Raw genomic sequence first — 17,498 nt, 5'->3', positions numbered from 1 at the left:
GAAGAAGATTTGAGAGGATGAGAAACTCCACAAATTAAAATTGGTCTATGTCAAAACAACTCCCCAGCACTTAGTCTGATGCAGAAGAGGAGCTCAAAGGATTGCACCTTCTCACCGCTGTGTCTCAGACCAGAAGTGTGATGTCTAATAATGACCCAGACGTGCTATGTTTAGGGGGAGCATAGATTACTTGTACTTCTCCACTAGGTGGAGGCATTTTTACAATATGGATGTTACAGTAACATCAGCACATAAAAAAACACCTGAAAGCTCGGAAGTAGTGTGATAAAAATAAAGACAACCTGTTCCCTTCTGAGACTATCCAGACTTTAGTGAAATATTCTAAAGAAGACCAACATAAAGTATTACATAATTCTCAGAACGTCTATTTTGTCCCCATTTGGTGTGAGAAGTAAATTTTTGTTATACTCATTTTAGGCCTTTGAGAGATGGATTTCTGCTGTATACAGTTATCTCTTGATGATTATAAACTCCTGTAGTATGTTGTCAAAAATAGTTACTATAATTATCCAGATCATAAATTGAGCTTTACTGTGGCATACATAACATCAATCATAGCAGCATTAATTTGTGCTTTTAGACACTGCTCCCTGATGCTGTAAATATTATTGAAGTTGCTGTGACATTGTTGTGTATCTTGTCCGACTGATGTTCATAGTTTCAACGCTCTATTCAGTTTCTTGTATATGTTTAAACTGCTTATAAATTCTTCACCAATTCCTTCCTCTTTTTGTTTCTGGCAGATGAAACTTGGCCCAAATGAAACAGATGTGGAGCTGATTTTTTTACTTCCAATGAAAGAATATTCTGTGTCTGTTTATGCTCTTTATGGGGATGAGCCTAGTGATCCTGTCACTGCTACAGCCTTTACACGTGAGTCTATATGCACTTGGGTTCAGATTACACTCTGTAAACTTATTCTCTTGTAGCCAAAACAATAAAGTAGTCAACATTAACAGACTTGCTAATAGTTTTCTCCTATTTGAAGTCAAGGCATCTATGTTGGTATACAGTAGACTATCTTTTCATAGTGAAGAGTGGCATTGTGTACTTTCCCCATGTTTCATCTAATGACTTTCTGATCAAATGTGATATGTGTAGTAAGCTGCTGGTAATTAAACTACCACAAAATGGCTAAAAGGTGTGACTTCTCTGTTTGTTGTTTTCATAACTGAAATCTGTCTTATCAGTGACGACCAGAAATTTTAAACCCAAGACAGGCACTGTTCCTTAGCAGAGTCAAAGCTATGCAGTTGTGACATGGAGGAAATCGAAAATGGCTATTTTGAGTACCACCAAAGCTTGCAATTCTACCCTGTTGTATATTCACACGGGTTTTCTTTTTTTCTGAAAGACACACTTCATGTGTCATGATTTGCCGAGGCCCTGCCCATGGCCTGTTTCTATTAGATGTTTTTGTCTTTTTTTGATCAAAGATTTGCATGGGCTCTGGCCATGACTGCTTTTCTTAATTATGTCTTTTGCAGCCATGCAAGATAGAGCCTAATTGATGCTGGGCTCTAGAAAAGTTGCCACCTAGCCTAATCCATTTGCACTTGTGTGTAATCAGTTGTAATTACAGTTCATTTACTTAGAACTGCTACATCTATGTTACAAAATGGGAAGCAGTAGTGCTAACTATTGTGCAAGGACAGGGTCTTGAAGCCATAGCTTAACTGCTTAATTAATGCTTTCTTTTATTTTGTGGCAGATATGTTCTGGTTAACAGCTTTTTGGCTAAGGTCATCAATTAAACATAAGGCTAGGTTAGTAAGGTCATCAGACTAGTTTTAATCCCTGACCTACCTATTTTTTTTATTATTATTTATAGGAATATGCTTGTAAGAGCCGTTTTCCTAGTTCTATAAAATGTATGAATATTTATTAGATGACAATGCATAATCTATGGGAGGTTCCTATGACCCCTGTAAATAGATTTCTATTGGTACATTCTTGTCTTTTCTAACTGCTTCAAGTAAATATTATTCTTCAGTTAGTGACAGCCTTGCCTTGTATAAGGTGTATAGGCATACGGTTTTTAACCTTGACCATACTCGCGCTCGTGTTTGTGCTTATGCATGTGACCGTGCTTGATGGCCTACGGGCTCTTTGAGTGTGAGAAATAACACGTAAAGAAAACTTGTTTACTTAAGTACTGTACCGTACGCTAAGGCGTACAGAAGAAGAAATTAAGAATCTTTAAGTAGTGCAATAACTAAAGTTCTTTCAAGAAAAGCAAAGTTTATAGAAGATACATTTTACCTTTTTTTTGCCTTTTATGTAACTATTTTTCCTTTTATTCTTGTATGGATTATTTGCTTTTAACTTTCACTAAATACCTTTAAAACAAACTTTTGGACTTTGAGAATTCTTTTGACACGCGTTTTACCCGTGCCTGATAACACCTTATATTCCAGCAGCTACAACGCTAATTTAGATGATTTTTTATATAATAATTTTTGAAATTATCTTTAATATTGAAAGACTATATTTGCATTAAATATTGATTAATTGCTCTTTTAGTCTGAAGTAATACTTTATTCAAGTGTATGTTTACCTCTTTTGCTAAGTTGTCCCTGCATAATTATCTACTGTACTGTATCAGTGTAGTTAATTTAAATTTTTCTGAATGGGCGTTATTATCACCTCTCTACAGGTGTTTCTTTAATTTTACACTGCTGGTTTATGAAGATTCGGGTGTACAAAGAATGTAATTTAATGCACTTTTCTATCTCACTTAGTACTAGTCCTCAGTCATCTTCGCAGTTATTCTCATGGCTAAGTTGAATCAACGTGTTATTTATGTGACCCAAAATTGAAAAAGTTCATAAAAAAGTTGGGAAAAACCCCCAAAAAAGTTGAAAGGATATTCTATTTTAATGTTAAGTAGAGTGCATATCTCTTGTTAACTAGAAGTAAACCCCTGTTGTGCTGGCAGGATTATGCTTGACTTGCGTCTAAGACTCAAGAAGTTTATGAAGTTCCTCAAGCTGAATATAATGCTCCTCTTTGTTGTAATCTTATTGGAGTTTTCCTGCCTTACAAAAAATTTAGTCCACAGTAAAATGTCTCTTTTTGGTTTGGACTCCACTATTTCCATACTTCATAAATATGATAGTCCTGCCATTTGTTGTTCTTTACAAAAAAAAAATGTAAATATCAAAACATTAATTCTTCAGAAGGAGCAGTACGCACAGCAACTGGAACTAGCTCCTTTTTTAACCTCTTCAGAGTTATCTTATTTCACATTTAAATCTTTTAAAACAGTGCTTCCCAAACTCTGTCCTGGGAACCCACTGTGGCTGCAGGTTTTTGTTCCAACGAGCTTCTGTTTTTAATTGAACCCCTGGGCTAATTAAGTGATTTGTTATTTCCCAAGTTATGTGTTTTGGGAACAATATAGAAATTGGAAAATTAAATTTTGTAAAAAAAAAAAGAATGAAAATGTACCAAGCAGTTACAGTATAGGAATAATGTATTTTTTTTCTTTTTAACAATATTTTCATCTTAATTTTCATTCTACTTTTCTAGGTGTTCTAATTGTTTAATGAATCCATTATTTACTAATTAGTAGTTGCAGCCTGTGATTATTCAGTGTTGTTCGCCTGGGTGTCTGCTTTGCTCATTTTTAATTGTCATTAGAACGATACAACAAAGGGGGAAAACTGCACAGAGAAAGGGCAAAATATAATAAACAAAACAGAATTAAGCATTTAAATCTATAACAAAAGCAGAAATATTTCTAAATGTCTTATAAATGTAAAAATCATGCTGCTGTGCTTTTCTGAATATAGAATAAGAAAAGAAAAAAAACAGCTAATTAAATGAGATCAGTGCTATCAGGAATTGTAACTTGTTATGAATCTGGTTGGAACAAAAACCTGCAGCCACAATGAGTCCCCAGGACCAAGTTTGGGAAGCACTGTGAAACTAACTATTGTCTCTGTGATCTGGATCTTTATAGTAGCATTGACACAAATATCCCTTTCCTTTATTTCTAAAAAAATGAGTTCTATTTTGGAACCTAAAATAAAGAAACTAATAAATTAAACAAATGCATTAATCTGACATTTTTCTGTAAAGTTTACAGTTTGTGTGAGAGTAAATAAAATCACACCAACTGCTAGAAGTATTGCCTCACAAAAGGGTGAGGAATTACACCAGTAGTTGAGCCTGTAACCTGATGTGGTTATTAGTTACAATGAAGATTCGGATGTCAAGACAAGGGGTTTAAATCAAGCACCCAGCCTTCATCCCTACTTCATCAACAACTGCTACCATGTCAACTGGAATGGCCAGTGACAAATCTGACTTTGACCATCAGTGTGGACGGTCCATAACTGAAGACTGAGTAAAGAGACAACTGAAGAAGCAAAACACATAAAAACATGTGGGGCCAGATATAGTCAGTCCTCAGGTTCCTAAGGCCTGTGCTGACCAGTGGTGTCCTCTGTCACATGTTCAGTCTGTCACTAAGACTTCAGAAAGAGCCACTGCATTGTTCCTGTTCCAAAGAATGCAGGTGCCTCTTCATCTAATGACTACAGACCAGTGGCACTTAAGTCTCACATCATGAAGACCTTTGAGAAATTGGTCCTGGGGTATAAGAATCATCTTATGGTAGACCACCTGGACCAACCACACTTTGCCTATCGAACAAGGATTGGAGTGGAGGATGCAGTTATCTGTCTGCTCCTCAAAGCTTATTTTCATCTGCACTTATGAGGTGTATGATGATTATGCACTTATATGGGAATGAGACAGAGTATAGGAGTCAGGTGGAGAAGTTTTTGGTGCAAAGAGTATTGTCTGCAGCTGGTTATTGACTTTTGTTGCACCAAAGATCCTCTGTGTCCTGTCACTATTCAAGGACTGGATGCAGAGGTGGTCCACTCCTACATGTATTTGGAGGTCCACATTTTGACAGGTTGGGCTGGTCTCAGAACACAGAGGAACTATATCAGAAAGGACTGAGCAGGCTTTTTTTCCTTAACACTAGAATTACCAGAGCCAACGAAAAATCTCTTAATTCCGGCCCACGTTAAATCCCTTTGCAAAATATCAATATCACAGTCCTTGATGTATAGAGCCTAAAAGTTTTTTTCCTTAAATTAACTTATATTTAAATAATTAACTTAAGAGATTATAATTCTTTATTGATTTGTTGATTTGCTTTTGCATTTTTTGTAGAACCCCTGAATCCTCCTGAAAGTCTGATTTTTTCAGAGGTCACTCACAGCAGTGTCCGGGTGTCCTGGGCACCTGTCTCAGACAATGTGAATCAGTATCAGGTGACATACATTACAAACCGTGGCAGTGACGTTAAACAGGTGAGGCATTTGGTGAATCATCTTTATGTGGAAAGTGGGGAGAGCGCTCTGTCATCAGAAAGATTCAAAGTTATTTGAACAGTGACAGACTGGCGTTAGGTTGAAAGAAAAGGACTAAATTGATGGGTGAATGTTTTATATTAAATCTACTAAAATGGGCTTTATGATGAATTAATATCACAGGATCATAAGGAATTAATATTACTGGGTCTGTATCTTTTTTACCTTATTAATCTCACACTAAATGTCAAACACATAGACTATATTAGCATGTGTCAGTTTACACTGGTTTGCATTCAAGACTACTATAAATGTCATCACCTTCATTGACAGAATTTGTGTGAACTCCATTCAAGTTTTCTGTAGGGTTTGGAAAGTCAAATATAATCTGAAATTTTAAAATTTGAATGATAGTTTTTAAAAAAAAAAAAGCAGATGATGTATGTCATTGAAGTGCTCTTATCATTTTTATCCCTACACAAACTTTATCCATCTTTCTGTTTTAACTGCCTCAATTGATTTGCAGTATGTTTTGTTTCAGATGAGTGCGATTCAAAGGTGTGGTGTAGACATAGTAGCAGATTAAATGGATAAAACAGTTCCTATGGGTTAAAAGCACAGTTGCAGTCATTATACTCCAAGTCTTTATGTGATAGCTAAAACTTCACATAGCCTTCTGCTTCCATTATTCTAAAGAAAACTTCTGAAAAGAGCAAGCTATTCAGATAGATAGATAGATAGATAGATAGATAGATAGATAGATAGATAGATAGATAGATAGATAGATAGATAGATAGATAGATAGATAGATAGATAGATAGATAGATAGATAGATAGATAGATAGATAGATAGATAGATAGATAGATACTTTATTAATCCCAATGGGAAATTCACATTCTTCAGCAGCAGCATACTGATACAATAAATAATATTAAATTAAAGAATGATAATAATGCAGGTGAAAAACAGACAATAACTATGTATAATGTTAAATGTTAACGTTTACCACCCCGGATGGAATTAAAGAGTCGCATAGTTTGGGGGAGGAATGATCTCCTCAATCTGTCAGTGGAGCAGGACAGTGACAACAGTCTGTTGCTGAAGCTGCTCTTCTGTCTGGAGATGATACTATTAAGTGGATGCAGTGGATTCTCCATAATTGATAGGAGCCTGCTCAGCGCCCTTCGCTCTGCCACAGATGTTAAACTGTCCAGCTCCATGCCAACAATAGAGCTTGCCTTCCTCACCAGTTTGTCCAGACGTGAGGCGTCTTTCCTCTTAATGCTGCCTCCCCAGCACACCACTGCGTAGAAGAGGGCGCTCGCCACAACTGTCTGATAGAACATCTGCAGCATCTTATTGCAGATGTTGAAGGACGCCAGCCTTCTAAGGTAGTATAACCGGCTCTGTCCTTTTTTGCACAGCGCATCAGTATTGGCAGTCCAGTCAAATTTATCATCCAGCTGCACTCCCAGATATTTATAGGTCTGCACCATCTGCACACAGTCACCTTTGATGATCACTGGGTCTATGAGGGGTCTGGGCCTCCTAAAATCCACCACCAGCTCTTTGGTTTTGCTGGTGTTCAGGTGTAGGTGGTTTGAGTCGCACCATTTAACAAAGTCATTGATTAGGTCCCTATACTCCTCCTCCAGCCCATTCCTGATGCAGCCCACGATAGCAGTGTCATCAGCGAACTTTTGCACATGGCAGGACTCCGAGTTGTATTGGAAGTCCGGTGTGTTCCAGGTTCAAAAATATTTAGATAAAATTTCCAATTAAATTAAGCTGGTCTGAAAATGTAAAGTTTTACAGTTACAAATTCTAAATGTTGACTCTTAACTAGGGCTGCAACTATTGATTATTTTATTAAGTGATTAGTTGGCTGATTATTATTTCGATTATGCAAGGTTATAAAAAGTGCAACATCTGTGCAAAGAGCACAAGTACAGCAAGCATTTTTTTTTCACAGATGAAAAAAATATTTCCTGCACGATGCTCTTCTTAATAACAGTTGCACATGTATGTTCTAAAATTAAATTTGGTAAACATTTTCAAAGAAACAAGTCATATTAGTAAATGTAAAGTCTACTTTAACACTCTCAAGGTGGTTTTCAGCATACAGTAAGTTAAATTCATTTATTTTTGCATAGCGCTTTTAACCGAGTGCAGGAATTAAGGGAGTAGAAGACATCAGTGTTAAACATCAGCAAATTTTGCCTAGGGTGTATTGTTTGATGTTATCCATTAGATGGCATCAAGGACCACAAGATGAACTGAGTTGCAGTTACTAGCATCAGATTCTGCACCTTTGAATAGAGACTTTGAACATTGGAACAATTGTGATGAGAACAGGTCATTCAGCCCAGCAAACTTGTCCATTCTCTTCACCTAGATTGTATAAAATAACATCAAGTGAAGTGGTGAAGGTCCCTAAAGTCTTACTCTCCACAATTGATACAAGAAATAGTGACATTGAGAGTGCTTCCAGAATATTATTATGTGTTTTTATTTCAGGTGCTCATGGTTGTGCTCCTGCACCAATAAGCTCATTTTTACAGATCTTGTAAGAAACAGATTTCCTACCAGGAATGAATCCACATTTTTTAGTTCCTTGGTATCCTATCATCTGCCCTGTTTTCAGATCTCCAGCAGTGTCAGTGTGTAGGGGTTTCACATTTTCTCATCTCATTAAGTCTGCCTGGGTTTTAATAATTTCTGATCGTTTTGATTATTTTTTGTTTGGTCAAACTCTATCCAATGACACACCCGAGACGCCATCTTTACAGCTTATGGCGCATAAAACAAATAAATTTATGTGATATTTCTTTTTATTTCTTATTAACCTAGGACACTTTATAATTATTCATAGCATATATACAGCCACAAATGCAAAGGAATATCCCATTTTTATCATATTCAGAAGTAAGACTTTTTTTATCTGTAGACTTAGGGCTCATTTATACTTCACGCATCATGGCCGCCACGCGTTCTGAGCGTTCATTTGATGCGTCCTCTGAGCAGGTCCTCAGAAATTAACGCGACGCATGCGCGATTTGCAGTACCAGCAAAAAGTCGGGGGGCGCAGTGTGCTAATAGTTGGAATGTGACATCAGAGTCTCTGTTTACTATCTACATGTGACAGAAAACCACTTTGCGGATCCTATGAGATCGGTGTGCGCGCTTCGATATTTGATAAATGGTTCGATGTGGTGAAGCAAAATGCCGAAATACAGATGTATTCATGGTGCTTTTATATTCAAGCGTCGCATATTCCTGATCGTAATGACACGATATGTTTTAAAATTCTCACATACCGTCTTCTGTGCTATCTTTTTTTCTAGGGCTTCCTCTGCTCCTGACAGCAGCAAATTGCCAGCAATAGATCGCCACACTGAGCACATTAAATGTATGATATTCCAACTCTCTGCACATTTAGAATCCTTAGATTTATACTTAATATCACTTTCATGATGAAAAGCATTAAAGTATGTATATTACATTTTACAGATAAATCGGTAATTTTGTTTAAATAATGAATACTGTTAATAATTACACACATGGGGTGACACAGTGGCAGAGCGTTAGCGCTGCCGTCTTGCAGGGAGTCACGTCGCTGATATTCCCTGCCTGGAGTTTACATGTTTTCCTGCTGGGTTTCCTCAGTGTGCTCCAGTTTCTTTCCAAAGATATGCAGATTTGGGGATTTGGTGCCGCTAAAATGACGCTAGTGTATGTGTTTGCTTGTATTCGCTTTGCAGTGAGCCGAGGCATCGTCCAGGGATTGTTTCTCACTCGTACCCAATGGTTGCTGAAATGGACACATCCTTGGATTTAATCAATAAACATCCTTTTCAGAGATATTGCGGTAAGGTGTCATCGGAATTTAATGGGTGTTCTAGACAACAACACAGAGAAGCCAAACATGTTCTCACCGTGATAATATCTCGCACTGCCACCTGGCGGATTCCTCCAGATTTACGTAAAGTACGCGCACAAGTATAAACACTTCAACGCTTGCGTAGCAGGAGCATCCACTGCAGCATGCGTTGTGTCGCGTGAAGTATAACTCCGGCCTTACTCTTTTTTTTTTTTTTTTTTGTTCTTTATTTCGCCTTATACAATTTCTTGTATTAGGAATTTGGTAGTTTTCGCATACCCCTTGGGGTCAGAGCGCAGGGTCAGCCATTGTACAGCGCCCCTGGAGCAATTACAGGTTAAGGGCCTTGCTCAAGGGCCCAGCAGAGCAGTGGCATTTTGGCAGTGACGGGGATTTGAACCGGCAACCTTCGGGATACCAGCGCAGCTCCTCAGCCTCAGAGCCACCACTCCGCTCTTACTAGAATGTGGAGTACACTTTAAGTGCTTCCACAGTGCACATATTGTTTAATGTGCTTTACTGGCAGAAACAGAGTCCTAAAATGCAGTGTGCATGCACGTCTTACTTTTTTGTTTTTTCCTAAATCACAAAACTAGCTAATGATTGGTAAGTTATACACTGATGTGCAGATCACTTATTTTGAGCAAAACTGCACTTTTGCAATCTGTTGCCAATATACTGGTGCATCACTAGTGAGAGAGCAAGTCTATTATATGAAGCAAAGTGTCAAGGCAGACCAAGTGCCACACCAGACACCTAGAAAAAAAAGAAAACGGAAAAGTCTTAGTAATGGCAAATTAAAAAAAAATTAATGCAGTTAATTAAAAAAAATAAGAGAGTAATATTAAACAGCCTCAACAACAACTCCAACAAGAGTATACTAAGCTAAATAATATCCATAATTCAGTGCCATGTATCGACTTATTTATTACACATTCTTCAAAATAAAACTTTCTAAGTAAGCTTTTAATTAGTGTTCTCACACAAGGTTTCTAAAGTACCCTTCAAATAAAAACAGAACCTAAGCTCATTCTCAGGCTTGGATCACACATTTCTCCAGATGTGTTTGACAGACTAACCTTTGAATCTCATCCTTCATCTCTAATGAATGCTTTTCACACATAATCTTGTTTTCCACTCCTTCCATCCCCGACTGTGTTTCCTCTTTCCATTGAAAATATATAAAGTAAATATATAACCATTTTTTTAAGTTATACACCTGATGAAGGCTACAAAGCTGAAATTTTGTGTTTCTCACCTCCATTTCTGTTTTTAATACACATAATAATCTTTTATGCTTTTTATTTTAGTAGGACCTGACCTGATGTATTATGAATTCAGAAAACACTTGCCTTATAACTGATTATTTTCTGGTTTTAAGCTGGTCTAATAAGCACTTGATTTATACCACTTTATTAATTAGTCTCTGTTAATTTAGTTTATAAAATTAAAGCACATACCATCACATGTTGTTTTTTTGCTTTTCATAAAGTTCATCAAATGACTTGCACAGGATAACAACACTGAAAATGAGTTGATAGATAATTCTTCCAAATGTTTACCCACATTATCTGTTCCTTGGTTTATTTTTCTCTGTTATCTTTTATAATCACATTTTGAACTTTTGCATGTGATGGACGCCTGCTATCTTAATATGTATCGTCCAGTGTTAACTCAACCGCCAGTTTTCTGTATATGCTCTTTATGAAGGCTTCCGTCATGTGATAATTAATCTCAGCTCTTTTGGGTCCTCTACAGGTTGATGTTGTTGGCTCATCGGTCCTCCTTAAAAACCTTTCATCATTGTCCAACTACCTAGTGACAGTTCGATCTGTTTATAACGAGGTGCTTTCTGAGCCTCTAATCAGCAACGTTACAACCCGTAAGTGCAACTTAGAGTGCAAATATTTTCCACCCCAATATGGTGTTACTGTCTGCTAAAGTTGCAAATCATAGCAATATTGCTTATGCTTGTCCATCTCTTTAATTTTAGTAAAGGTTCCCTCTCCTTCTAATCTGAGAGTGACAAATTTCGCCAGTGGTAAGGTAGACCTGCAATGGACGCCTGCAGCTGATGATGTTGTTTCATATCAAATCAAATGGATTTCTCTCAGTGGGGGCAAATTGAGAGAGGTTTGCTGGGGAATGGGTGTTATATTTTACATATATAACTTCTTCCTTTGTCTCTGTTTTATAATCTCTCATTGTTTCTGTTTGATGGACATTGTTGTCACTCTAAAAGAGTGATTTAGCTAATAAACTTTAAAGAATCAATAGTAAGTCACTGCGCTTCCTAAATGTGGTAAGATGCTGGTCACATTTCACAATTGTTTAGTGTTAATACTCCTGAAACATAATTTTATTGTTACCACCTGGTGACTGTAGATAAAATTGCAGCAAAAATTCAAAGGGTTGTCTTTTTCTTGTAGCTAATTACTGTTATGCAAATTCCATTTATGAGCAGATATTTTCTTTTTTAGCATATTGTGGGTGGAGATCAAATATCTACTGTCCTGGAGGGAGTGGAAAATAATGCTGAGTATCAAATCTCTCTCTCTGCTCTATATGCTGATGGAGCTCAAAGTGAAGCAGTGGCTGCTCGATACAGCACCTGTAAGTAATAATTTGTAATGAAATACTGCGACTTGTTGCTGTCTGATACAATTTGAAATTGTTTTACAGTGCAGTGTTAGTTAGCTAGATATGAGCACTACTGAACAATGGTCAGCTGAAAGCCGTTTTCTATGACCTAATCATAAACATCAACGTGCGAACTATGCAACACAGTACTTAGATAACTCAGTAATACGTATGCACAGATTGCATGTTGATTCATAAAAGATGAAATGACCGTCCTATCCATAACCATAAATGATGTATTTGGAAAAAAAAGCTGGTGAATCTTTGAAAAACGTAAGACGTTTAAGCCTGATTATGTGTGTCTTATACTCTGTGTTTGCGTAGCAGCCAGTGACAAAAGAAAGGCCTAGTGGATTTGACTTCCCATTGCCACATTCTGGAAATTAATGTCCCATTAAGTGAACAAACTTAAATTGATATGAATTCAAATATTTTTTTTTTTAAATCTGCTTAAAATCATTAAGTATTTACCTAAACAAAAAAATAAAAGGTATCAAAATGGACATTTATAGTCCACAGATTTTGGTATTATTCAAAATTTATGGAGATATCTGAAAGTGCAATGCATGTAGAAGTCAGAAGAATTTTGCATCGAATAATAAAAAAAAGAGAAAGCAAGGATAACAGGGCTCTTAGACAGATACACAAAATGTTTGGAGGCCTTAATTACTGTTACTGATTAACAGGTTGTCCAAAATTTATACTCGCTGCATTTAATTTTATTGTTTTAATCTTATTAGTTAACATCTTAATAATTAAGATATGAGATTAATATCTTATGCATTAAAATGAGTGGAACTATGGTTAAGTTTTCATCCTGCAGATGTTAATTTCTTTTTCATTTTCAGCAAGGATGTTAAATTTAGACCCTGGAGGTCTGCAGTGGCCTCATATTTTTAAATCGCCTAATTTCTTAAGTAAAAACTAATTAATTCTGCTTACTTTTAGCTTTATCTTTTATTATTTAAATCCCTTAATTGCTTCTTTTTTTATTAACCAGTGATTAGTTAATAATACAAATAACAAGAATATAGTTAGTGAAACAGTTGACTGTGCATCTATTATCATTACAAATTTGTTTTAATAAAATATCTGGCAAGAAAAAAAAAAATGTATTAGGAAATGCTGGTCTGTTCTGGAACACAAAACATTTTCATGAGTTACTGTGAAAAGGAACAGAAAATTTACAGCTTTAAAAAATATCTGATTTTGTTGAATGAAAGCAGTAGCAAGACAGAATTATACCAACAACAAGCGTTGGCATCTAATTAAGGGCTCGTTTATACTTCATGCTCAGAACGTGTACATGCACGCATCATGGCTGCCATGCATTCCCAGTATTCATTTGACGCGTCCTCCGAGCAGGCCCTAAGAAATTAACACAACGCGTGTGCGAGTTGCAGTACTAGCAAAAAGTCAGGGGGTGCAGTGTGATAAAAGTTGGAATGTGATGTCAGAGTCTGTGTTTACTATCTACATGTGACAGAAAGCTGCTTTGAGGATCCTACAGGATTGATGTGCACGCTTCGATGTTTGATGAATGATTCGACGTGGTGAAGCAAAATGCCGACATACAGATGCATTCGTGGTGCTTTTATATTCAAGCATCGCATATTCCCAATCATAATGATATGATACATTTTAAAAGTCTCACACACCATCTTTTGTGCCGTCTTTTTTTTGGGGGGGCTTCCTCCTGACCTGTCAGCAGCAATTGCCACACAGAACACATTAAATGTATGATATTTCAACTCTCTGCACATTTAAAATCCTTAGATTTATACTTGATATTACTTTCATGATTGAATGCATTAAAGTATGTATGTTACATTTTACAGATAAATCGTTAATTTCGTTTAAATAATGAATACAGTGATCCCTTCTCGATCGTGGGAGTTGCGTTCCAGAACCCCCCGCGAAAGGTGAAAATCCGCGAAGTAAAAACCATATGTTTATATGGTTATTTTTATATATTTTAAGCCCTTATAAACTCTCCCACACTCTTATAAACATTTCCCGCACAGTTATACAGCATAAACCCTTTATATTCTCTTAGATATTAAGTAAGATTCGTTGAAATTATGTATGTAAACACACTGTATATATTATGATTATTCCTTTAGTATTACTGTAGTATTATATTTCTAAAATACGAACACTGCAGTCATGTGCCATTTGCATTCTGGTAATGTTTATATTCTCAGCTGATTTCGGCTGGTAACACCGCCAATTGTTGCCAGTTATAAAATGATACAGTTCATTCAGAACATAATTTATTACTGGTATTATTATTATTATTAAGAAAAATTAGTTTATTGATTAGGTAATATAAAAATAAATGAAAAATCTACAACATGTAAATACAAATAAAACCTAAATGTTATTTTAAAGATATCGAGCATCTCCGATATCACATATGTTACAGCCATTACGATAGACAGGCCACCAGCAATAAATACGTACAATGCAAGAAAAATTGTATAAAATGTGTGTACAGTTACACTAAACGTATGTACATGTACTAAGTACGTAGAAAATTAGTTATGGCAACAATGACACAACAACTTGTCTGATAACGATGAGATAAATGTTACTGCGCAACAAAGGACGGCGCTACAGCTCTTCTAAAGGAGCGGCGTAGCTGTTCCCTTCCTTCAACATATCCAAAACTTTTACCTTTTTGGCAATCATTAGCATCTTCCATTGGCGCATGGGCACGGCCCCAGAAGCAGTAGCAGGAGCAGATCATTTTGGAGACATAACGAAGGGCTTGACTACGCACAAAGATAAACACAAAAGTTAACTCTTTACACAGCGAAACACGTTGATGCTGAATGAGCAAGACGAGATGCTGGCTAACGCAAAGCGGAATCAAATGCTGCTTTCCGTCGCTGAGCCAATCAGCACCCAGGAACTCAACATAGTGCTCTGATTGGGTAGCTTCTCAGCCATCTGTCAATAGCGTCCCTTGTATGAAATCAACTGGGCAAATCAACTGAGGAAGCGTGTACCAGAAATAAAAAGACCTATTGTCCGCAGAAATCCGCAAACCAGCGAAAAATCCGCGATATATATTTAGATATGCTTTCATATAACATCCACAATAGAGTGAAGCCGCGAAAGTTGAAACGCAATATAGCGAGGGATTACTGTACTGTTAATAATTACACACATGGGGGTGACACGGTGGCAGAGCAGTAGCACTGCTGTCTCACAGGGAGTCACGTCGCTGGTATTCCCTGCCTTGGAGTTTGCATGTTTTCCTGCTGGGTTTCCACAGTGTGCTCCAGGCTCCTTCCAAAGATATGCACTTTTGGTGACACTAAAATAACGCCAGTGTATGTGTGAATGCTTGTATTCACCTTGCGATGAGCTGATGTCCCATCTAAGAATTGTTTCTGCCTCGTGCCCAATGCTTGCTGGAATGGGTGCATCCCTGGATTGATGGCTTTAATCATTAAACATCCCTTTCAGAGATTTTGAGGTAAGGTGTCATCGGAATTTAACGGGTGTTTCAGGCAATTCACAACACAGCGAAGCCGAACCTGTTCTCACAGTGAAATTATCTCGCACTGCCACCTGGTGGATTCTTCCAGTACACACGCAAGTATAAACAGTAAAATGCTTGCATAGCAGGAGTGTCCGCTGGAGCATGCATCGTGTCACGTGAAGTATAAACCTGGCCTAAGAAATGAGTTGGTGCAAAAGCCCCCAGCCACTGTGGCCATCCAGTAACTGTGTTTAACACCCAAAATTTAGAGACTGAGTGAAAGTTGCTTTTGATCAAGATGGTACTGTAAAGGACGAAACAGTGTGTTCAAGGTTATTACTCATGATAAAAAATTGGCCGATAATAAGAGAAAAAAACAAAACAAAAGGTAAGTACCAGGAGGGCAAACTCAATCGAGTAAGTAGAATCCAAAAGAACAAGGCAAACACAAAGGTTAATTTCAGAATAGAGTCAAAACCTAGTAGATGATGCTAATGCTAAGGCCTACTTGAAAAAGAGATAACTGCTGCTAAATTTTTTGGAATGTTGTTATATCCACCAAGGAATAAAACGGCGTGAGATCACTGCCATATTTGTATTTTCATATCTGATGACATCATAAGAGTTGACAATTGTGGTTTCTTAACAGGAACCAAGATGGATTGCTTAAGCAAAGAAATTTAAATGGAAACAAAAAACAGCTTTGTGAAACTAATGTCAGAAATATGAACATCATTTATGAAAACTCCGAAACAACCAAAAACATATGGTGAAATAGCTAATACTACAGGAACTACTTTTTGTATACAGCAGTGTGTTTGCATACAGTATACTGTAAAATCTTGTGTATAATGTGCACAATTTTTACTCATTTTAGTTAACTAAAAATGGAGGTGCACATTATAAACGAGACATACTTTTAATTAGGTATTTTCAATAAGCCTGAACAGTAAGAATGTAGGTACTGGAATTCATTATGTGTGTAAAGCGTTTGGTTCCATCTGTGGTACTGCTTCGCTGTTTGGTGGAGCTCCCACTTAAGATGTCAGCGCTCATCTTGTGCTGACCACTCAGTCCGCACAAGCATTATAGTAAGTAATTTCAAATTGAACAATAGACTTGATAGTACTGGGTAGGTGGTCGTAGTGTTCCTTCAAGTACTGGTAGGTTAATAATTTTAATACCATCTGGTATTTTAAGCCCTTAAAATTAAATCAAAGAAGTTATACTGTAGGAACTAATAACATTCGGACAGCAAGTCACCATTTTTGTATTCCTGAGTCAAACATCTGATTATGGCACACAAACAAAGAGCCATTGTAAGTGTTACCTACTAAAAAAAAGGCAAATTGTGAAGCCCACCAAGTTTTCCAGACTTAGAAAAAGAATTAATGGACTTGGTAACAAATAGGAGGCTTCAGGGAATTAGTGTTCCATGCATTGAAATCAGACGTAAAACTTTTGAACTTAGAAAAAAAAAATCTTTTGTGTTGGCAACAGATTTAAAAGCATTTTATGGATGGGACAGTTCATTTTATAAAGCAGCATGGTCAGTTCATGGAAGAACTATGATCACTCAACTTCTATGACACAAAGCTCCTAGAGTTCCAAAAGTACTTTATGAAATTGAGAAAGGAACACACGTATGATCTTGTAAAGATTGGAAATGCAGATCAGATACCCTTGATATGCCTTACAATTGGATTGTAGACGAAATAGGCACAAAAACTGTGTGTATATGTACAACTGGACATGAGAAGTCTCACTTTACCGTCATGTTAGCGTGTACTGCAGATGGAGAAAAGTTGCCGTCTTTCATAATTTTTAAAAGAAAAACACTACCCAAAGGAATAAAATTTCCAAGTTGTGTACATATTCGTGTTCACTCTAAAGGATGGATGGATGAATGATGCATTAACCATTGACTGGTTAAATGTGTTTGGGCAAAACGTCCTGGTGGTCTAAGGAAACAACCTTCTATTTTGGTGCCCGACCTGTTTTGCGTACATTGAATGTCTTCTATAAAGAAGGAACTTAATAAACTAACATCTGATCTTGTTATTTTGTCTATTGCATCCTTTAGATGTTTCTGTCAATAAGCCGATGAAGGATGCTGTCCGCTGTGAATGGAATGCA

The 17,498-nt window shown here is 36.8% G+C and overlaps 1 protein-coding gene across 2 annotated transcripts in view; it reads left to right on the top strand.

Moving 5' to 3' along the window:
• LOC114659314 (collagen alpha-1(XIV) chain) overlaps nucleotides 1–17,498 on the top strand; it is a 306,226-nt gene that overhangs the window by 158,586 nt on the left and 130,142 nt on the right. For both annotated transcript variants that reach the window (XM_051932843.1, XM_028811737.2), the window contains exons 14-18: nucleotides 765–894; nucleotides 5,212–5,351; nucleotides 10,991–11,114; nucleotides 11,226–11,365; nucleotides 11,713–11,845. In XM_051932843.1, coding sequence (XP_051788803.1) covers nucleotides 765–894; nucleotides 5,212–5,351; nucleotides 10,991–11,114; nucleotides 11,226–11,365; nucleotides 11,713–11,845 — 667 coding nt within the window. The remainder of the gene's footprint in view (nucleotides 1–764; nucleotides 895–5,211; nucleotides 5,352–10,990; nucleotides 11,115–11,225; nucleotides 11,366–11,712; nucleotides 11,846–17,498) is intronic.

The sequence above is a fragment of the Erpetoichthys calabaricus genome, chromosome 10 (assembly GCF_900747795.2).
Source record: "Erpetoichthys calabaricus chromosome 10, fErpCal1.3, whole genome shotgun sequence".
In the NCBI taxonomy this organism is placed as follows: Eukaryota; Metazoa; Chordata; class Cladistia; order Polypteriformes; family Polypteridae; genus Erpetoichthys; species Erpetoichthys calabaricus.
This window is presented reverse-complemented; position numbering and strand designations above follow the sequence as displayed.